Source organism: Eriocheir sinensis, chromosome 61 (assembly GCF_024679095.1).
Source record: "Eriocheir sinensis breed Jianghai 21 chromosome 61, ASM2467909v1, whole genome shotgun sequence".
In the NCBI taxonomy this organism is placed as follows: Eukaryota; Metazoa; Arthropoda; class Malacostraca; order Decapoda; family Varunidae; genus Eriocheir; species Eriocheir sinensis.
In genome coordinates, this window is record NC_066569.1 from 4,867,637 (window position 1) to 4,890,136 (window position 22,500).

General features: G+C 38.9%; 2 protein-coding genes and 1 long non-coding RNA gene across 6 annotated transcripts in view; 2 read left to right on the plus strand and 1 right to left on the minus strand.

The window, feature by feature from the left end:
- The window catches only part of LOC126986206 (neurogenic protein mastermind-like), a 67,932-nt gene extending 56,090 nt beyond the window's left edge, over positions 1 to 11,842 (minus strand). The window contains exon 1 of one of the 3 annotated variants that reach the window (XM_050842178.1): positions 11,450 to 11,842. In XM_050842178.1, coding sequence (XP_050698135.1) covers positions 11,450 to 11,733 — 284 coding nt within the window. In that variant the 5' untranslated portion in view covers positions 11,734 to 11,842. The remainder of the gene's footprint in view (positions 1 to 11,449) is intronic. The other 2 variants (XM_050842177.1, XM_050842179.1) reach the window with 2 other exon arrangements.
- A 2,494-nt stretch (positions 11,843 to 14,336) lies between these two features.
- LOC126986211 (uncharacterized) lies at positions 14,337 to 16,592 on the plus strand. The gene is made up of 3 exons (XR_007739402.1): positions 14,337 to 14,444; positions 15,366 to 15,561; positions 16,384 to 16,592. It is a non-coding gene; the product is annotated as an uncharacterized LOC126986211 (long non-coding RNA).
- Positions 16,593 to 16,773: 181 nt separating this feature from the next.
- LOC126986208 (uncharacterized) overlaps positions 16,774 to 22,500 on the plus strand; it is a 7,426-nt gene continuing 1,699 nt past the window's right edge. For both annotated transcript variants that reach the window (XR_007739399.1, XM_050842182.1), the window contains exons 1-4: positions 16,774 to 17,406; positions 18,234 to 18,407; positions 20,604 to 20,738; positions 22,430 to 22,500. The exon at positions 22,430 to 22,500 is cut by the window's right edge and continues 64 nt beyond it. Coding sequence is in view for 1 of the 2 variants with exons in the window: in XM_050842182.1 (XP_050698139.1) it covers positions 16,825 to 17,406; positions 18,234 to 18,407; positions 20,604 to 20,738; positions 22,430 to 22,500 (962 nt within the window). In the remaining variant the exon portion in view is untranslated. The remainder of the gene's footprint in view (positions 17,407 to 18,233; positions 18,408 to 20,603; positions 20,739 to 22,429) is intronic.

Consider the following 22,500-nt stretch of genomic DNA (forward strand, 5'->3'; position numbering starts at 1 on the left):
GGAGGATGAACACATAAGAACGTAAGGAGTCTGCAAGAGGCCGGTAGGTCTAAACAAGGCAACTCCTGTGAACCTAACCCCACCTAACATCGCTGTCCATGATCTTACCTAACCTTTTAATGTGTCGCTCGTATTGGCACTCACTCACCACATGACTGCCAGCCTGCTCCACTCATCCACCACTCTGCCAGTGAACCAATTGCTGATATTCTTGTTGTGTCTGAATATATCCAGTTTAAACCCATTACTACCGTGTCCTATACCCGGCTCTTTTAACATCAGAACCTTATCGATTTCCCCCTTATTAAAACCCTGCGTCCATTTATTTGCCTCGGTCATGTCTCCTCACACCCTTCGCCTTTGCTAGAGAATGTGAGTTTAATTGAGTCTGTCCTCGTATGGCAAGTTTCTCAACACGTGAATCATCTTGGTCATCCTCCTCTGTAACGATTCTGAAGCCTTGATATCCATTATGTAGTAAGGTGGGATGAGAAGAGGAGGAGGAGGAGGAGGAGGAGGGAGAGAGAAAGGAAGAATCATAAGACATCAGATACACACACACACAAAAAAAAAAGACAAAAAGTAAAATAAAAATAAAAATGAAAGAAAAAATAAACAGGAAGGGAAAAAAATAACACCAAATTTAAAACGGGAAAATAAACAAAGAAAAAAAAAGAAAGCTAAAAAAAAGAAAGAAAACAATAATAATAAAAACTATAAGGAAAATAACGAAAGTATAAACAGGAAAATACAGATAGAGAGAAAAAGAAAAAGATAAATTTAAACAGGAAAACGCCACGCCCAACTCCTTCCTTTCTTCCTTCCTTCCTCCTCCTCCTCTTCTTCCTCCTCCTCCTTCTCCTCCTCCCTGCCTCCACCAACCACTGCCTGACTGACTGTCTTAAATATAACTCGAGAGAGAGAGAGAGAGAGAGAGAGAGAGAGAGAGAGAGAGAGAGAGAGAGAGAGATATGCAGACTACTACTACTACTTTTACTACTACTACTACTACCACTACCACCACTACTACTACTACCACTACTATTACCACTACCACTTCTACTACTACTACTACTACGACGACTACTACTACCACTACTACTACTACTACTACTACTACTACATTAGCAGAAAGATAGATAGCAAGAGGAGGAGGAGGAGGAGGAGGAGGAGAGGAGCCTGCACTCCATCCCCCCCCCCTTCTTCCTCCTCCTCCCCCTCTTCCTCCACCCATCCAACACCCAGCCTTTGCACTTGGCAGCGAGAGGAGGAGGAGGAGGAGGAGGAGGAGGAGGAGGAACCTGGTGACCCTATATCACTAGTGACAAGTGTGTGTGTGTGTGTGTGTGTGTTTCTTGAATAGTATCGCATGTATTATTTTGTTACACTTTACCAAACACACACACACACACACACACACACACACACACACACGTTACGCAAAATAAAGAAATAAAAATACCAGAAAATCCCTAAAATCTTCCTCCTCTTCCCTCTCCTCCTCTTCTCCTCCTTTTATCTAATCTCCCTGCAGGTTGAATAAGACAGGAAAATGAGTAAAATATGATACAGATTAAAAAAGAACAGCAGAGATGAAACAAAATTAAGTAATACAAATACCAGAAAATCCCTAAACTCCTTCTCCTCTTCTCCTCCTTTTATCTAATCTCCCTGCAGGTTGAATAAGACAGGAAAATGAGTAAAATATGATCGATAAAAAAGGACAGCAGAGATGAAACAAAATTAAGTAATACAAATACCAGAAAATCCCTAAACTCCTCCTCTTCCTCCTCCTCCTTTTACCTAATCTCCCTGCAGGCTGAATAAGACAGGAAAATGAGTAAAATATGGTACAGATTAAAAAAGAACAGCAGAGATTAAACAAAATAAAGTAATAAAAATACCAGAAAATTCCTAAACTCCTCCTCCTCTTCTTCGTCCTCTTCCCTCTCCTCCTCCTCCTCCTTTTATCTAATCTCCCTGCAGGCTGAATAAGACAGGAAAATGAGTAAAATATGACAGATAAAAAAGAACAGCAGAGATGAAATGAACTCAATGTTATCAGGAACTTTTCTCGTCCTTATCTTCCCGTTTTTTTTTCTTTTTGGTTGGTTGGTTGGTTTTGTATTTGTGTTTAATAAGCCCAGGAGAAGGAGGAGGAAGAGGAGGAGGAGGAGGAGGAGGGTAGTTAGTGCATGATCCATAAATACACCCAAAATATTACCCGTTAACCGACAGACACACACACACACACGTACACAATAACAGGAAGTACTTTCGAAATAAGTGTACATGAAATAATGACAACAACAACAACAACAATAATAATAATAATAATAATAATAATAATAATAATTTGATAAGTAATTTTCTCTCATATATATAACAAAAAAAATATGTAACTCCTTTTATTACACTTTAGAAAACTCTCTCTCTCTCTCTCTCTCTAACCTCCATATACACACACCTGTCAATTCAAAACAAGGTGAGTACAGGTGTCATCTCTCTCTCTCTCTCTCTCTCTCTCTCTCTCTCTCTCTCTCTCTCACACATAATCTGAAACCACCTGTCTTTTCTCTCCTATCCTCACATAGTCTCTCTCTCTCTCTCTCTCTCTCTCTATCTTATCACCCATTCACTATCTCTCTACTCTAAAGTATAGTGCAATCTCTCTCTCTCTCTCAAGAAAATGGAAAGAAAATAAATGAAAAGGGAAATAAGAAAGAAATGAGAGAATAAGAAATAAAGAAAGATAGAAAGAAAAGTAAAGAAAAAAATGAGAAAGAAATGAAGAAGAATATGAAAAGAAGAAAGAAATGAGGTAGATAAGAGAAAAGGATCTTATGTATTTTTGTCCGTAGATGAATATGACAAACCGTTTTATGGAGAATAAACTACTACGATTATTTTTAATCTCTGGGCTGCGCCCCCCCCTAAAAGAAAGAGGGAGAAAGCTAAAAAATAAGAAAAAAATGAAGATATAGAAAAAGAAATAGAAAGAAAGGAAAAAAAAGAGGGAGATAAAGTGGAAGATACATAGAGAGAGATAGAAAGAGGAATAGAGAAAAAAACAAAATAAATAAGAAAGAATAACTAAAAATGGAAGAAAGAAAAGAAAGAAGGAATCCAGAAACAAACACAAAATCAACAGGTCATATTCTTCCCACAAACAAACAAAAAGAAAAAAAAATTAAAACGAGAAAAAAATAAATAAAAAAAACTGTCTAAGAACTACATCAGAACACACACACACACACACACACACACACACACACACACACACACACACACACACGAGTTATCAGGTTCAAGGCTTTCTATTTCCAACAGATGTTCCACAGGTATGAATTTTCGGGGTGGGTGAGTGAGTAGTTGTGTGTGTGTGTGTGTGTGTGTGTGTGTGTGTGTGTGTGTGTGTGTGTGTGTGGTATGAAGGTGAGAGGGAGAGTGAAGGGAGGGAGGGAGGGAGGAAGGACAGATGGAAGGAAGGAAGGACAGATGGAAGGAAGGAAGGAAGGAAGAGAGGGATGGAGAAAAAAGGAGAGGAGGGATAGCAAAGGAAGGAAGGAAGGAAGGAAGGGAAAACTAAAAAGTGAGAGGAAGAAAGGAGGGACTGAAAAGAAAGGAAGGAAGGAAGGAAGGAAGGAAAAAGTAAAACAAAAGAAGTGAAAGAAGAGAGAAAGGAAGGAGAAGAAAGGAAGGAAGAAGGAGGGACAGAGTAAGCTAAAAAAAAGAAAAAAAAAAAGGAAAGGAAGAAAGGAGGAAGAGAGGAAAAGAATAAAGATGGGATTAAGAAAGGAAGGAGAAAGAGATATAAAAATGAAGGTGAAAGAAAATGTAATGTATCTTTTTGTTCAAAGTCTCTCTCTCTCTCTCTCTCTCTCTCTCTCTCTCTCTCTCTCTCTCACACATTTTCTCAATCTTTCCTGTCAATTTCCGGTTTTATTTTCCTTTTCCACTCTTTCCTTTTTTCCACAATTTTCTCTTTTTCTTTGTTTCATTTTTCCTCCTCACTCCGTTCCTGTTTTTCTTTTCCACTTCCTTCCTTTCGAGCAGTTTTGTTTTTCTTTATTATTTTCCATTATTTCCTCTCTCTCCTTTTCTTCTGTCATTTTTTTTTTCTCTTCTTGTCTTCTATTTTATCTTTTTTTTCACTTCATTCCTTTTTTCCCACTTTTTCTTCCCAGCAATTTTTTTGGGGTCATTCTTCTTTTTTTCCTCTCTCCTTTTCTTCTCCCCAATTTCCTGCATTTACCCTCTTCACCTTTTATTCAATTTTCTGTATTTTAGTCTTTCCTCACTTCCTTCCTTCCTCCCAAAGTCCTTCAGTGCAATATTCTTTTTTTTACATATATATATTTTTTTCCTCAGTCCTTTCCTGCCACGCTCCTGTTATTTTCATACTCGTGTAAATTTTCTTTATTTTTTGAGAATTTCCCTAAAACAAACAGAACTTCCTTCGCGTTCTTTTTTGTTTTAAGCCACACACACACACACACACACACACACACACACATTTTCTCACAATCTTTCCTCATTCTCACAATTTTACAGACACAATAAAATACCACAAAATAAAACCAAATAAAATGATGCAGGACCTATGATTAAAAAACCCTAAACCAGTAGCTGCGGGGATCATGTTTCTTAAAGGCCTGTCTAAGCGAATTAATGAGAATAAAATCATCACTCACGCAAACCATTTCATAATATATATCAACGCACTTGTGATCAGTTTATGCATCACCTTGTTTTTGGGTTTATATCATGGCAAAAATCTGGCCCGTCACTGGTACACGGTAAAGCCACAAATTTGGGCCCTTGCTGGTACACGGTAAAGCCACAAATTTGGGCCGTCGCTGGTAAACGGTAAAGCCACAAATTTGGGCTGTCGCTGGTAAACGGTAAAGCCACAAATTTGGACCGTCGCTGGTACATGGTAAAGCCACAAATTTGGGTCGTCGCTGGTACACGGTAAAGCCACAAATTTGGCCCGTCACTGGTACACGGTAAAGCCACAAATTTGGCCCGTCGCTGCTACCGGGTAAAACTTAAGAAAAACTAAGACCAGGCATCCTTTCAATATATATTCAAACACCTACACACACACATTAAAAATAAACAACATATATAAATACACATAAATAAACAATAAAAGAAAATATATAAAACTAATAAGATACAATTTTTCTCAGTCACCACAAAAAATTTTTTATTACTTAACCCCATCAGTGGTGAAATGTGGGAAATAAATTAGAATCATCTGGGTAATTTACTTTTTTCCCTTTCCCATTACAATTTCCTTCCTCCTTCTTGCGTGTGTGTGTGTGTGTGTGTGTGTGTGTGTGTGAGTGCAGCAACACCCTAAGCAAACACACACACACAATTCCGTTTCCCTTGTATTTCTCTCCCTCCTCGACAGACTTCAAACTTGAGCCAAAATTTTACTTGTCGAAAATAAAAAAAGTAAACAAAACGAAATACAAGATGGAAATGAAAACTATACAAACGCTTAACACACACACACACACACACACGCGCGCACATACACACTTATATACCAACGCCTAATTATTCATTCACTGTATGCCATATTATTCATTAACTAACCCTATTAACTAACTGATTCACCATTGTAGTAGTAGTAGTAGTAGTAGTAGTAGTCCAATTTCTTCATGCGATAACTGCAATTACTTTTTCATTTCATTTCATTTCTTTTTCTTTTTTCGTAACAAACAAACTACATTTTTCTTACGTTTTTTCTAATTTTTTTTATAATAAGCTTCAAAATCTATAACTAATCCACAACATCACTAATTACCTGTCCTGCTAATTGCCTGCATGATGAAAGCGGCTAATCTCTATCCCTTTATTTTGTCAATTCTTCTTTTTTCATTACTGGTTATTTTATTTTGCTTATTTTATTTAGCGGTGAATAGTCTGAGATCCTGTTAATTTCTGTGGCGGTAATTACGCTCGTCAACATCAAAAGCTAAATTAATAGAGATCAAAAGGACTAGTATTCAACCTTCATCTTGCTAATTCATATTTTTATTTCTTTACTTATCCTTAATCTATTTAGTAATGTACGTTTTGAGGTTTTATTAATTATCGAGGGAGTCATTACACTCATCACTCACAAAGAAAGAAAGAAAATGTGAAGAGGAAGAAGAGGAAGAAGATGAAGAGGAAAAAGAAGATGAAGATGGCAATTATCACACACATCAACACTTACAAAAAATATATAAAATAGGAAGAGGAAGAGGAAGAAGAGGAAGAAGAGAAAAAAGGAAGATGAAGAGAAAAGAAAAAGAAGATGAAGGAGATGATGGCAGTTATTACACTCATCCAAACTCCAATGAAATAAATAAAATAGGAAGAGGAAGAGGAAGAAGAGGAGGAAGAAGAGGAAAAGAAGAAGAGGAAGAAGGAGAAGATGGCAGTTATTACACTCGTCCAAACTCCAATGAAATAAATAAAATAGGAAGAGGAAGAGGAAGAAGAAGAAGAGGAAAAAGAAGAGGAAGAAGGGGAAGAGGAAGAAGAAGAGGAAGAAGATGGCAATTATTGCATGCATCAACACTTATAAAAAATAAATAAAATAGGAAGAGGAAGAGGAAGAAGAGGAAAAAGAGGAAGAGGAAGAAGAGAAAGAAGGAAAAGAACAGGAAAAAGAGGAAGAAGAACAGGAAAAAGAGGAAGAAGAAGAGGAGGAGGAGGAAGAAGAGAAAGGAGGAAGAAGAAGAAGAAAAAGAGGAAAAAGAAGAAGAAGGGGAGGAAGAAAACAAATACAGTATTACACAATGAAAATAAATATAATAAATAAATAAATAAAACAAAATAAAATAATAATACACTTCTAAGCAATAATCCAACAAATAAACAAATAAATAAAATAATAATAATAAATAATAATATCCTACTACACAATGACCCAATATGACTCTTAACGATCCTCTACCTCTCCGTGTCTTAATGAGCGCCATGATTATAATTACTTTCGGAGGCCTTGATTAACTTTGCACGGCCGGAAAATACACAAACAAACAAACTCGCAATTACTTTGGATTTTAATTTTTCATGTCCACAAATAATTTCTCACTAATTTTTTTCCACCTCTAAACACTTGGACATTTTTTTTCTTCTTTCCTTTTTAATAATGGATGTTTTTTTTTTCTTCTCTCCTTTTAAATAATGGACAATTTTTTTCTTCTTGCCTTTCAAATAACTATAAAGAATACATGACATTGAGATCGTATTATATGTGTTTCGTGACAGGTTTCTCAGGTCCACACACCAGGTTAACAAATAAATACGCAGCTCACACAACCATTTTAGGTTCCAAATATTCTTTCTGCATCCACAAATAAATTCTCGTCTTCACAATTTTTCTCCTCATGTACCGTAACACTTGGGTTTTCATTCCTCCTTTTTCTTAAATAACGACAAAAACAAATAAAATCGTCTTCCTATTTTTTTTTTCTTGGATACTTATTTTTTTTTCTTAAATAGCTAACAATAATATTAAGAAATAAATTCATCTTCACATTTTTCTGCACCTTCAGCACTTGGAATGTTTTTTGAAGTCTAAAAAATGCATGACGTATCACACTCATAAAAATGCATATGACATCAAAATCGTACTAAAAACAACGATGAGAAACCATATTGTATCACTTATAAAAATAAAAATGGTGAGTGGTCAGCGCCCGGGCACAGTGTTCTGGAGGACCCCGGTTCACATCCCACCCACTGGTACAAGCTGACAAGTTTCTGTCATCGCTGAGCAGCATAAGACTACCCACAAGCTGTCCTAAGACCAGCTGTCAACCCGGACTCTGGATTACCTCTCTAAATCGATAACCCAACCAGGGATCAAACAGCTCATGCAGCACAGTTTGGCATACAATTTTCTTTATTAATTTTGTGAGTTCTTTTTTTACCATATTTACAGCCGAGAAATCACGAACAATTAGGTCTGTTATATTTTCGTACAGGCAAGAATTCAATGATAGCAAGGCTTGTTTTATTTTTCTACAAGCAATCACTAGTTTAGGTATGTTTTACTTATTTATTATGAACGGTAAGGCCCAGTACTTGGAGGTTGAAGAGAGAGGCTCACACGGCCTCTCACCCAACCTCAACTTCATAGGGGGCAGCCACGGAGACAGGGAGGAAAGAAGGAAGGAATAAATAGAGTGAAATGGAGAAGAAAGGAAGGAAGAAGGAAGGACAGAGTAAGTAAAGAAAGGGAAAGGAAGAAAGGAGGAAGGAATAAATAAAGAGTGAAAGGAAGAGAGAAGGGATGGAGAAGAAAGGAAGGAAGGACAGGACAGAGTAAGTATAGAAAGGGAAAGGAAGAAAGGAGGAAGGAATAAATAAAGAGTGAAAGGAAGAGAGAAGGGATGGAGAAGAAAGGAAGGAAGGACAGAAGGAGAGTAAGTAAAGAAACCAAAAAGAAGACAGGAGGAAGGGAGGAATAGAGTAAAGATGAGATTAAGAAAGGCAGGATAAAAAGAAAAAAAAAAGGAGAATCTACAACACCAAGGGCTTCCAAGACATAAAGGCCATATTAAGATAATCCAAGGTAAAATTGAGCTCTGAGGGATAGCATAAGCCAAGCAAGATGGTATAAACACTTGCCTACACCATAACAGGCTGACGCTGACCACAAGACCCCACCAAGAAAGTCTACAGACGCCATAAACTCAACGTAAAAAAAATAAAAATAAAAATAATAATAATAATAATAATAATAATAATAATAATAATAACAGTAGTAGCAGTAACAGTAATAATATCTGCAGTAGTAATAACAGTAGTATTCAATTATTTTTACATGCAAGAGGCTGTAAAATCAATACCGAACATCCCTAACATCATAAACTTAATCTTTTTTTTTCCCACCTCTTTACTGTTTCTCGGGGTCAAAATATGAGGAAATATAGCAATGAAATGTTCTGGTGGTAGTTTTCATTCTGCTACATTGCTCTCTCTCTCTCTCTCTCCTTTTTCCTAGCATCACCTAAACTACCATCACCACTACCACCATCACCACCACCACCACCACCATAACAAAACTTAACCTGCACCATCACAACCACCACCAAGACATCAAGGCAACACATCACTAAGACTTTAACCAAATGCCTCTTCTCTTCACCTCTATTATTTTTCTCGGGGCTCAAAACACATGTGGAAATATAGCACTAAAATGTTCTACTGGTATTTTTCATTTTGCTACATGGCTCTCTCCTTTTCCTAATGTCACATAAGACTTTAATCAAATGTCTCTTCTCTTCACCTCTATTATTTTTCTTGGGGCTCAAAACACATGTGGAAAAATAGCAATGAAATGTTCTGCCGATATATTTCATTTTGTTACATGGATGGCACTCTCCTTTTTCCTAATATCATTTTAGACTGTAACCGAATGTCTCTTCTCTTCACCTCTGTTATTTTTTTCAACGCTCAAAACACATGTGGAAAAACAGCAATGAAATGTTCTGCCGATATATTTCATTTTGTTACATGGATGGCTCTCTCCTTTTTTCCTAATATCACTTTAGACTGTAACCGAATGTCTCTTCTCTTCACCTCTGTTATTTTTTTCAGGGCTCAAAACACATGTGGAAAAACAGCAATGAAATGTTCTGCCAATATTTTTCATTTTGTTACATGGATGGCTCTCTCCTTTTTCCTAATATCACTTTAGACTGTAACCGAATGTCTCTTCTCTTCACCGCTGTTATTTTTTTCAGGGCTCAAAACACATGTGGAAAAACAGCAATGAAAAAACAGCAATGAAATGTTCTGCCGATATATTTCATTTTGTTACATGGATGGCTCTCTCCTTTTTCCTAATATCACTTTAGACTGTAACCGAATGTCTCTTCTCTTCACCGCTGTTATTTTTTTCAACGCTCAAAACACATGTGGAAAAACACCAATGAAATGTTCTGCCAATATTTTTCATTTTGCTACATGGTCTCTCCTTTTTCCTAACATCACGAAGACTTTAACCAAATGCCTCTTCTCTCCACCTCTATTATTTTTCTTGAGGCTCAAAACACATGTGGAAATATAGCACTGAAATGTCTGGCATACAATTCCTCTTTTAATAGCTTTGTTACTTGACTCTTTTTTTACTATATTCACAGCCAAGATCCCGAATGATTAGGCCTGTTATATATTCGTACAGGCAAGAATTCAATGGTGGCAAGGCTTGTTTGATTTTTCTACGAGAAATTACTGGTTTAAGTCAGTTTTAATTATTATGAATGGTAAGGCCCACTATTCTTCTACAAGCTAGCATAATTGATTAAGCCTGTAATGTGTTTCTACAAGTACAGTAAGCACAATGGTAATACTTGTTTTATTTTCTATGGGTGACCAAAAATCTTATAGCCTGTTATGTGTTTTATTTTCATAGACAAGCAAGACTGGTTAGGCCTGTTTTATTTTTCAAGAGGTAAACAATCATGAATGGTTCAAAATACGCAAGGAAAAAAAAATGAAAACTAGTAAATGGAGGCAGTCAGCAGTTAGTCTTTTTTTTCAGAAACCTCAGATCAATATTAAACTTGATGCATTGTTTAAATACGTAAATCAATAAATAAAATATCCAGACATGACACAACTACACCATTTCTTTCAATGATTGGAGTAAATAAAATAAGTAATAGTTTAGAGTTAAGAAAGACATCATGGTGAATAACGAAATCACCAGGAGTTAGTCTAATTCAGAAAACTCAGATCAATAAACAATACACAAAAATAAAAATAAATATATAATAAGTAAATCAATAAATAAAAATCTCCAGCCATGATACACCAACACTATTTTCTTTTTCAGTGATTGCAGTAAAAATAAATAATAATAATAATTCAGATTTAGGAGACATTTTGATGAATAACAAAATCACCAAGTTCTCTCTCCCTAAGAAGAAGAAAAGAAGAAGGAATGGGATAAAGAAGAAAAAGGAGGAGAAAAAGAAGAAGGATAAGAAGGAGAAAGAGAAGAAGGAAAAGGAAGGAGAAAGAGAAGAAGGAAAAGGAAGGAGAAAGAGAAGAAGGAAGAAGAAAGAGAAGGAGAAGGAAGGAGAAGGAAGGAGGAGAGGAAACATGGAAGGAGGAGAAGACAGATCAAACACACACACACCACCCCACCCACCCAACCCCACCACCACCCACCCACCCCTGCACAACCCCAAAACAAACCCAGAAAACCCCCAAAATCACACAAAAAAACAAAAAAATAACCCAAAGACAAAACACAATCCTCACCCCCCATCAAGTACCCACCATCCCACCCACCCCCTCACAACCCTAAACCCAATAAAACAAACCCAGAAAAAAACCATAACCCCCAAAACACAAAAAAACAACCCAAATAAAACACACGACCCACCCCCTCCTCCCACCCACCCCACCCCCCAATAGTACTCACCTCGCGGCGTTCTCCAGCACATCCCTGATCTTGGCCATCCTTGGGGCGGCGGCGGGGGCGTCCTGAGGGGAGGCAGAGGCGGCACTCTTCCACGGGGGGGGCGGCTCCTCATGGTGGGGGGCGGCGCCGTTGGGTTGCTGGTGGTGGCACTGTCCTGGGGGGGGAGGGGGGGCCGCGGCACTGCTATCCCCCCTCCTGTCCGTCACTGCCGCCATATTCCCATCACCCCGCATAGTGACCATGTCCGCGCGCTCTACTACGCCTCCTGCAGCAGACACAGCCATACCATCGCGGGGGTGGACGCTGCTGCTGCTACTCGTCCGCCGCCATCAACCTCAGTCAGCTGCTGCGGGCGGTCAGCTGGTGGAGGACAGTGTTGCCAAGACCCGAGCCATGGATGGGTGCTTGGGCGGGTTTTTGGGCTGGTTTTCCGAGTGGTGTGAGTTGTTAGATACTTCCTTTTCTTATTTTACTTTAGTTTATGGTTTTGAGTTCCGTGTATGTACCTTAATGCGCTGTTATATGTTGTATTGACACTATTTTTTCTCTGTTTTTCTCTGTTTTCTGTAATGTACCTCCTGATTTTGGGCTGTTTTTCTATGATGTGAAGTTGGCAGATACTTCCATTTTGATTTTCAGTTCCGTGATATTCTTCTCTATATTGTATTAACGCCATTTTTCTCTATGTACTATTATTTCTCTGTCTAACGATTCACACTATCGCCAAAAACCCGCCTGACGATTTGGGCTTTTCTTCATAGATGTTGAGCTGCTGCATACTTCCATTGTCATTTTTGGAGTTCCGTATATATAGCCTACAACTATTCTCCTCCATATTGTAGTATTGTCATTTTTCTCTATTTATTGTCCTTTTTATTATCAAACGAGCTACCATCTCACTCCCCTCACTTCTCTCAACAATTTAATCGTCCTTCTTTCTCTTGTTCTATCCCTTAATTGTATTCCTATATATAATCATCCTTAATCTGATCATATGAAAGTAGATTCATAATTTAGAAATGTTTTATACGGAGACAAAATCGAGAAAAAACTCAATAGTTCTCTAAAAATCACCCAAGTTAGAGCATTGAATAAAAAAAGTATCAGTATTTGGCAACTATATTCCTGGAAAATAACCTAAAAACAGCCTAATATATAAATTTTAACCTGTATAACGTATAAAAAACGTACTTCTGCTATTATTATGCAATTATAGAGTTTATTAACCATATAATAAAACTTTCATAATTAGAGTACTCTGAGTGACGCTTAAAATGAACTAGCCCAAAACAGCCCAACACAGAAATACCGACTCTTTCCCCACAATAATCGAACTGAATTTCTATTATCATGCCAAATCTAAATAACTGAGATGTAATTATGATACAAGAAAGTGTTGATTTATGGTGTATTAGCTAAATAATATATAAGTAGTGCCCTCCTGTGAAAATCCGCAACCCGCTCCCTCCCTCCCTTCATCCTCCACGGCACGGCATCAGAAAATTATAATGTGACAGCGTATTACAGTGAGGAAATTTACGTACTGTTGAAAAGGAAAGTGCGTGATTAAGAAGAAGAGAAGACCGAGAGGAGGAGGACCTATAAGAAGCGATATACAAAGCGTTACAGGTCAAGAGAAGAAGAAGAAGAAGATCAACCACCCGCGACTTTGGCAACACTGTCTGGCTGCTCCTCCGCCACCTATGCAACACGACCTCCCTCGCCCAACACAAAGAGATTTAAAAATGGTTGACTTAGGGCCTTCCTCTCCTTTATTTGTCTCTATTTCGTCCTCTTCTTTGATATTCTGTTCTCTGTTACGTAATTCAGGACCATTGATGCACCCTCTTCCCGTGACACGATGACTATAAAGGGGTGTTAGAGGTTGATGATTTTTTTTATATATCTGAATTTGCTGTGAATTTAATGTATTTCCTCCATTATTAAATTATCATAGCTATTTCTTGCAATATTATGTCGGTTTTTATTCAATATTTGCCTCTAATGGGCATAGAATGAGTAACATGGATCTTAACTATAAACTCACGGGTGAATGTAATTAACTCGAATCAATTAAAAGAAAACAATGAGATAATTACTGTAAAGACATCCATATTTGCCGTAATGTAAGCTAATAACCACCATTGTACAAAGATTATCATGGACGTACGATAGCTCCATTTTGAACTATTATACGGGGTTTTAGCATATACATAATAGTTCATGGGGTTAATCTGAATATTTTATCGCCATCATTCCCGAGTGACAATGCATTTAAAGGCGATAAATGGGTAATGATAATAACGTAATGGCGAGGGCGTGCGGGACGGCGTGGCGCTTGACGTCGTGTTCCTCAGCTTCGCCGCCTCTGTTTACTTCCTCTGGCGGGGAATTCAAACTCCCAAACACTTAAAATTAAACACATATATACAAAATAAACCCAATAAACACAACCACCTCTCAATTACCATCAGCTTTAAGACCCTGAGAAGATTATGAGAAGATTGATAGACTGTTTACTTCCTTTGGAGGAGAATTCACACTCCAATACACTGGAAATTAAACATATAGGCTACAATATAAACCCAATAGCCACAACCACCTGTCCATTACTATCAGCTATAAGACCATGAGAGGATTATAAAGAGAGTGGATAGATAAATAGATAAAGAAAGGGAGGGAAAAAGGGAAAGTAACGAGCCGGTGTTAATAAAATCGATCATATAAAGAACAAAATCAATATAAACACCAATTGAACCTTCCATTCCTATCAACCATAAGACCATGATAAGCAGATAAAGGGGATAGATAGACACATAGATAGATAGATAGAGGAGAAAGGGAAGAATAAAGAACCGTTGGTGGTAAAAATCGACCAGCTGATTGATCTACCTGTGTTTACCTGGCGTGGCTCACCTGCCCAGGTAACTCACGTGTCCCCAGTTTGTTTTGAGTCACCTGGTTTGCCACACCCACCTGGCGGCCCTAGAGACAGGTAATAAGGGAAGAACAAGCTGTCTAATATAAGGAAACTGTGATAGATAAATAAGGAAACAGTGGTGTAATACGATTAGGTTGATGCTGTGGTTTGAAATACGAACTAACTGAGAATGTTTAAATGTGATTGCTTGTTCTTGTGGTGTCAGAAATGTGTGGAAAAGTTGAAAAAAGTATCAGGAAGTTGGTTAATCATCGTCTGTTTCTTGAAAGTGAATAATAAAAAAATAAAAAAATAAAGTGCCAATTGTTATTTTGATGATATAAAATTGATAAAAAAAAAGCTGGAAAGTCTCAGTAAGTTAGCTCTTCATCACTACTTGAGTTGACTTGGTGTAGAAAAATTAATGAAAAAACTGTAGGCCTACCATGCAGTTACCACTTGGAAGATAAATATCAATAGTAAAGGTAAAGACTTAACCAAGCGTCATTTTGATAATGGAAAACTATTGAAAGGAGTAAAAAAAAAACCTGTCAGTTGCCATTTGGGTGATGGAAAATCATCAGAAAAAAGTAAAAATTATAGCCTATTGGCATTTTAGCATTAGAAAATTATTAGTAAAGGTAAATCTTAACCATTTACCATTTTGATGACAGGAAATCAATTCAAAAGGTTTCCAGCTGCCGTTGTGACAATGGAAAAATTAATAAAATGGATTTAGAAATGTAGCAATAGTAATTTTGACAACAGAAGATTAACAGAAATGGTAAAACACCATGAATTACCATTTTGAAGATAGAAAATCAATACAAAAAGTTGATTGATTGATTGATTGATAGTTTATTGTTGCAAGTAAAACAACAAAGGAGAAGGGAGGAGCATGCCATCCCAACCCCCAGGCAGCACAGAGTGTGATTTTAGTTGTAAAAAATACCAGTAAACCAAAGAACACTAACCTACACCCTTACCCCATACCAGGACCAGTGACTGTGGGGAATAAAAAAAAAAAGGGGAGGTGGAGGAGGGTGGACTCTGTCTGTGAAGCCCTGGGACCCTAAAATCCCTAGCCATGTCTGAGGTCCTAGAAAGTCCTTACCCTGAGGTGGACCAGGCGCTGCTGCTGCTGGACCAAGAGCTGGACCAGAGGATGAACCGCCTCCTCCTGCAGCCCAAGGTACAGAGAGAGAGAGAGAGAGAGAGAGAGAGAGAGGGGGGGGTATGGTCCATTTCCCTGTACAGTCTTTAATTTAATATTCCTTCAGTATGTCTTACAATTTGTCTTTGTTGCTTTAAATATCCATATCGCTCTGTATTTTGCTTTATTTGGGTATATATTTTTGAGAGAGAGAGAGAGAGAGAGAGAGAAGGGGGGGGGGGGTATGGTCCATTTCCCTGTACAGTCTTTAATTTAATATTCCTACAGTATGTCTTACAATATGTCTTTGTTGCTTTAAATATCCATATAGCTCTGTATTTTGCTTTATTTGGGTATATATTTTTGAGAGAGAGAGAGAGAGAGAGAGAGAGAGAGAGAGAGAGAGAGGGGGGGGGGTATGGTCCATTTCCCTGTACAGTCTTTAATTTAATATTCTTACAGTATGTCTTACAATATGTCTTTGTTGCTTTTAATATCTATATAGCTCTGTATTTTGCTTTATTTGGGTATATATTTTTTATCAAGGCAGCAAGGAGAGAACAACACATCACAGGCTAAAAAAAATCCAATATTGTTCCTTTAAATAAAACCAAACAAAGATAAAAAATAGTTCCACACTCCAAAAATAGATGAATTGATAAACTTTGAGGAAATAAGACCAAGAAGAACTAACCTTTCTTCTCCTTTTTCATCCTTTCATTCTCATTCATTCATTCATTCTTTCATTTCTTCTTGATTTCTTTTGTCATTGAAAACTTCTTCTTTCCTTCTTTTGTTCTTCTTCTTCTTGTTCCTTCTTTTATTTTTGTTCTTCTTCTCATCATTATCATTCTTTAACAGCAGCGAGGAAGAGGAGGAGGAAGAGGACAAGGCAGAGGAAGAGAAAGACCCATCACCACCACCACCCCCATCACCTCCCCATCACCAAACGGCCACATCTTCAGCCTCATAAATGGTCAAATAGGATGGGGAAGGGATGATGGGGTGACGGGAGGCCAGGAATGGGGTGATGGGAAGACAGGAATGGGACCAGGAAGGGGGAGCAGAGATGGGGTGAGGATAGGAAGGGGTGGAAGGGATAGGGGTGAGATTAGGGAAGGGGGGAAGGGGTATGAAGCTTGGGTAGAGGATGGGATAAGAAATGGAGGTATGGGAAGGGGTGGAAGTGAAGGGAGAAGGGAAGGGGGAAGGGTAGGTGAATGGAGGATAGGTCTGGGTAGGAGAGAAGGGACTAAGGAAGGAGAAAGGGAAGGGGCATATAGAACAAGTGATGGGAAGGAGATGGGAGTAGATAGGAGTGATGGGAGAAAGGGGAGGGAAGGGGAAAGGGGATATGAGGCTTGGATAGAAGATGGGATAGCTGAGGAAAGAGGAGGAGGAGTAAGAGGAGGAATAGAAGAGGAGGAGGAGGAAGAAACAGATTATGGAAGAGAAGTAAGAAGGAAGGAAGAAAGGGAAAGAAAGGAGAACAACACAAACAAGAATTGGAATAAAGAAGAAACAGAGGAAAAGAAGAAGACAAATCAGGGAATAACAAACACCAACAACAAGAAGAAGAAAGAAGAAAACTATGAAAGAAATGAAGACAAAGATGAAGAAAGAAAAAGAAAAGAAAATTACCACGAAATCAAAGAGGAAAATAAAGAACATTGGAGTGAAGACAAATATGAAGAAGAGGAAGAAGAGAAGAGGAAAGAACAGGCCTACCAAAATAAAGAGGAAGAGGAAGAGGAAGAGGAGGAGTACGCTATTTTGGATGAGTTTCTGGATGCCTCGACAAGGGCTCGTCTACGCCAGCTCTCGGGGAAGGTGGCGGCACTGTCCGAGGCACTCCAGCTGGCCCGAGAGGAGTGCCGAGAGCTGGTGAGTTAACGTATATATACACACACACACACACACACACAAAAAAAAAATGATAATAATAATGAATAAATATAATAAAAAAATGAATATAAATAAATGAATAAGTCTTTTTGCCATATACACACACACAAAAAAAGGAATGAATAAATAAATAAAATAAAATAAATATAGATAAATGAATAATTCTTTGATTAGTAAAATAGTATCTTCCTTTCTTCACCGTTTTCCTCTTTTTCCTCTCGTAAACTTTCCTCTTTCCTTCTCTTTCCTCCTCCTTCTCCTCCCTTTCTCTTTCCTTTCTCTTCCCCTTCACCTAATTTTTCCTCTTTTCCTCTAAACTTCCCCTCTTTTTCCACCCTTTTCCTCTTCTCTTCTCGTAAACTTTCCCCTTCCTTTTCCTTTTCACTTCCTTCTCCCTTTTCACTTTCTTTTCCTTCCCCTTCATCTAATTTTTCCTCTTTTCCTCTAAACTTCCCCTCTTTTTCCACCTTTTTCCTCTCTCCTCTTCTTGTAAACTTTCCTCTTTCCTTTCCCTTTCCTTCTTCTTCTCTTTCCTTTTCTCTTTCCTCTTCCTTCCCCTTCACCTCACTTTTCTCCTCTTTCCCTTTCTTCCCCTTTCTCCCTCTTCATCCCACTTTTTCTCTCCCCACCCTTTCCTCTTCCTCCTTCTCTTCATCCCACCTGTAATATAAAAAAATCTCACATCTCCCCATCTCCTTCCTTCAACTTCCCATTTCTTTCCTTTCCTTCCTCCGCTTTACCCCACTCCTCCCCTTCCCTTCCACCCACTCCACTTAAAACCCCTTCCCCCGCCCCCTCCCCCCCAGGCCAGCAGTAAACGTGAGGCAACCAAGGGAGCGCAGGCAGCTGAGATGGAGCGTCGCGCCTTGGCCAAGCAGGTGCAGGGGCTGAGGCAGGAGTCGGTGAGGCAGCAGAAGACCAACGCTGATCTGCGGCTGAGGGTGAAGCAGCTTAGCCAGGAGGGACAGGCGCTGCGGAAGGTGAGGAAGAGGAGGAGGAGGAGGAGGAGGAGATGGTGGGTGAAAGGAGAAGTTAGCTAAGAGAAAGGAAGGAAGGACAGTAGAAGGGAAAGAAGAGGAGAGTTTACAAGAGGAGAGAGAGGAAAAAGAGGGGAAGTTTTGAGGAAAGAGGAAAAATTAGGTGAAGGGGAAGGAGAGGAAAGAGAAGGGGAGGAGAATGGAGAAAGAGAAGGAAGAGGAAAAGGGTGGAAAAAGAGGAAGTTCTGAGGAAAAGAGGAAAAATTAGGTGAAGGGGAAGGGAGAGGAAAGAGAAGGGGAGGAGAAGGGAGAAAGAGAAGGAAGAGGAAAAGGGTGGAAAAAGGGGAAGTTTTGAGGAAAAGAGGAAAAATTAGGTGAAGGGGAAGGGAGAGGAAAGAGAAGGGGAGGAGAAGGGAGAAAGAGAAGGAAGAGGAAAAGGGTGGAAAAAGGGGAAGTTTTGAGGAAAAGAGGAAAAATTAGGTGAAGGGGAAGGGAGAGGAAAGAGAAGGGGAGGAGAAGGGAGAAAGAGAAGGAAGAGGAAATAGGAAAGAAAGAAGGAAAAAAAGAAAGCTAACAAGAGGAGGGGGAAGAGGAGGAGGAGATAGGGAAGAGAAAGGATGGAAGAAAAGCAGGAAAGAAGGAAGGAAGGTAGAAAAGTGGGGAAGAAGAAAACAAGGAAGAAAGGAAGAAGGAAACAGAAAAAGAAGAAAGGATAACAAACAAGAGACAAAGAAAGAGAGTGAGGATAGAAAGGAAGAGAGATAGAAAAGGAAGGAAACAGTAAAAGAAGAAAGGATAACAAACAAGAGACAAAGAAAGAGAGTGAGGATAGAAAGGAAGAGAGATAGAAAAGGAAGGAAACAGAAAAAGAAGAAAGGATAACAAACAAGAGACAAAGAAAGAGAGTGAGGATAGAAAGGAAGAGAGGTGAGACAATTTATATAGCGACTGACCTACCTGACGCAGAAAGCCTTCCAAACTCACTCCACCAGGGGGCTACCTCACCTTCCCCAGCGCCTGTCCCTCCTGGCTGAGCTGCTGGCCTGGAGGGGGGCGGGAGAGGAAGTGGGTTATGGGGGAAGGAACAGGAGGAGAGGAAAAGAACAGTGAAGACGAGAGGGGGAAGTTGAGAAGAGGAGTAGCGGAAAGGGAGGAGAGAGATGAAATGGAGAGAAATGGGAGGGTTTTTTTCATTAAAGGAGGGAAGAGGAAAAGAAGGGGGAGAAAGGGAAGGAGAGAAAAGTGAGTGTCTTTCCCTTCTAGCTGGTCACAGGTTTGATCCCCAGCGTCGGTAAAACCCTTCCTAGGTCTGGATTCATTTCTCTTGTGTTAATTGATTTTATGATGCACAGAGATAGTATGGAGGTATGGAAAAGGGAAATCATCATCATCATCATTTCATCGACGCCTGCTCCTAGGAGCTCCCACCAGGGGATGGCCACGGCAGAAGAGCTTCCAACTTTCTCTATCCAGACACTCCCTCCTTGCCTGCTCAAAGTTTCTCAAAGATCTTTCCCCCTCTCCCTAACGTACTCCTGCACCCTATCCCTCCATTTTACTGGAGGTCGTCCTCTAGCATTCCCTCCCTCTATCTCGCTCACATACACCCTTCTGGTTATCTTACTCTCCTCCATTCACTCCATGTGGCCAAATCACTTTAAAGTCTGTCGCTTCACCCTGCACTACAAAATTATTGTAAATACATAATTGTATAAAGGGATAATAAAATGTTTCAAATGTTTCACTTCTTCCACCACTCCACACTTCTTCCCTTCACCCCTGTGACACATTCCAAAACACTCGTACACACTTTCATTACTCATTCCATCCATTCTACTCACACCACAAGCACTCCTCAAATAACTCATTTCCACTGCCTGTACTCTAGACCTCTGACTTTTATTCCAGGCCCACGTTTCACTTGCATATGTGAGGGTTGGTACTATTATTGTATTTCTCAAATCCCTCTTTACCTCCATGCTCACACTTCTGCCATTCATGATTCGTCCCAAAGACCCTACCACCCTTCTTCCTTGCAATGCCCTTTCTCTTATCTCTCCCTCCATACCACCATGCTTACACATAACTGATCTGACTGATCCAAGGTACTTAAACTCACTGACCTCCCCCATTTCTTCAGGGGAATCCAGTGACATTATAAAATAAGGAAGTATCACCTCCATTCCCTCACCCTCACAGGAGTCTCATGAAGTCCGCCAGCGAGCCAGCAGCACCACCAGCACCACCACCGCCCTGCACACCCAGCTCACCAGGGCCAGGGGGGAGTGTGCCAGCCTCAGGGGACAGCTCTCGGACACACGGAAGGACCACAGGGTAAGGAGGGGGGTGATTATGGGATGGGGGGTAGGGGGGTTGATATGATTTTTTTTTTTTCTTCTTTGTTTACTTGGTTTTTCTTCCTATCGCCACTTTTATCGGCTGTTTTTTTTTTTCTTTTTTCTCCGTTACTTCCTTGCTCTTCTTTCTCTTTTTTTTTAGTATTTTTCTTCTTCATTTATCCCTCCATTTATTTTCCTTCTTTCTTTCTTTCTCTCCTTGCTTCCTTTTTTTGTATTTCTCTTCTTCATTTCTCCCTCCTTTTATTTTCCTTCTTTCTTTCTTTCTCTTTTTTTTTTTGTATTTTTTTTCTTCATTTCTCCTCCCTTTTATTTTCCTTCTTTCTTTCTCTCCTTGCTTCCTTTTTTTGTATTTTTCTTCTTCATTTCTCCTTCCTTTTATTTTCCTTCTTTCTTTCTTTCTCTCCTTGCTTCCTTTTTTTGTATTTCTCTTCTTCATTTCTCCCTCCTTTTATTTTCCTTCTTTCTTTCTTTCTCTCCTTGCTTCCTTTTTTTGTATTTCTCTTCTTCATTTCTCCCTCCTTTTATTTTCTTTCTTTCTTTCTTTCTCTCCTTGCTTCCTTTATTTGTATTTCTCTTCTTCATTTCTCCCTCCTTTTATTTTCCTTCTTTCTTTTTCTCTCCTTGCTTCCTTTTTTTGTATGTCTCATCTTCATTTCTCCCTCCTTTTATTTTCCTTCTTTCTTTTTCTCTCCTTGCTTCCTTTTTTTGTATTTCTCTTCTTCATTTCTCCCTCCATTTATTTTCCCTCTTTCTTTCTTTCTCTCCTTGCTTCCTTTTTTTGTATTTCTCTTCTTCATTTCTCCCTCCTTTTATTTTCCTTCTTTCTTTCTCTCCTTGCTTCCTTCTTTTGTATTTCTCTTCTTCATTTCTCCTCCATTTATTTTCCTCTTTCTTTCTCTCCTTGCTTCCTTTTTTTGTATTTTTCTTCTTCATTTCTCCTTCCTTTTATTTTCCTTCTTTCTTTCTCTCCTTGCTTCCTTTATTTGTATTTCTCTTCTTCATTTCTCCCTCCTTTTATTTTCCCTCTTTCTTTCTCTTCTTGCTTCCTTTTTTTGTATTTCTCTTCTTCATTTCTCCCTCCATTTATTTTCCCTCTTTCTTTCTTTCTCTCCTTGCTTCCTTTTTTGTATTTCTTCTTCATTTCTCCTTTTATTTTCCTTCTTTCTTTCTTTCTCTCCTTGCTTCCTTTTTTTGTATTTCTCTTCTTCATTTCTCCTTCCTTTTATTTTCCTTCTTTCTTTCTTTCTCTCCTTGCTTCCTTTTTTTGTATTTCTCTTCTTCATTTCTCCTTCCTTTTATTTTCCTTCTTTCTTTCTTTCTCTCCTTGCTTCCTTTTTTTGTATTTCTCTTCTTCATTTCTCCTTCCCTTTCCTTTCCTTCTTTCTTTCTCTCCCTCCCTCCTTCCTTTCTTTTGTTTTTTCTCTCCTTCCCTTCTTCCCTTTCCTTAATTTCCTCCTCTTTTTCCTTTTCTCTTCCCTCTATTTCCCTTTCCTTGTATTTCTTTCTACATTCTATTCCCTTTCCTTTTTCTCATCTGTAAATCTTTTTCTTATTATTTCCTTTCTTTCTTTTCCTACTAAGATACTAACCACTACTACTACTACTACTACTACTACCACCCCCACTACTACTACTACTACATTCCTCCTTCCACCCCTATCACAGGAGGAGGTGGAGGAGCTGAGGAGGAGGCTGGAGGAGGCGGAGGAGAGATGGAGGGAGGTGGAGAGAGAACG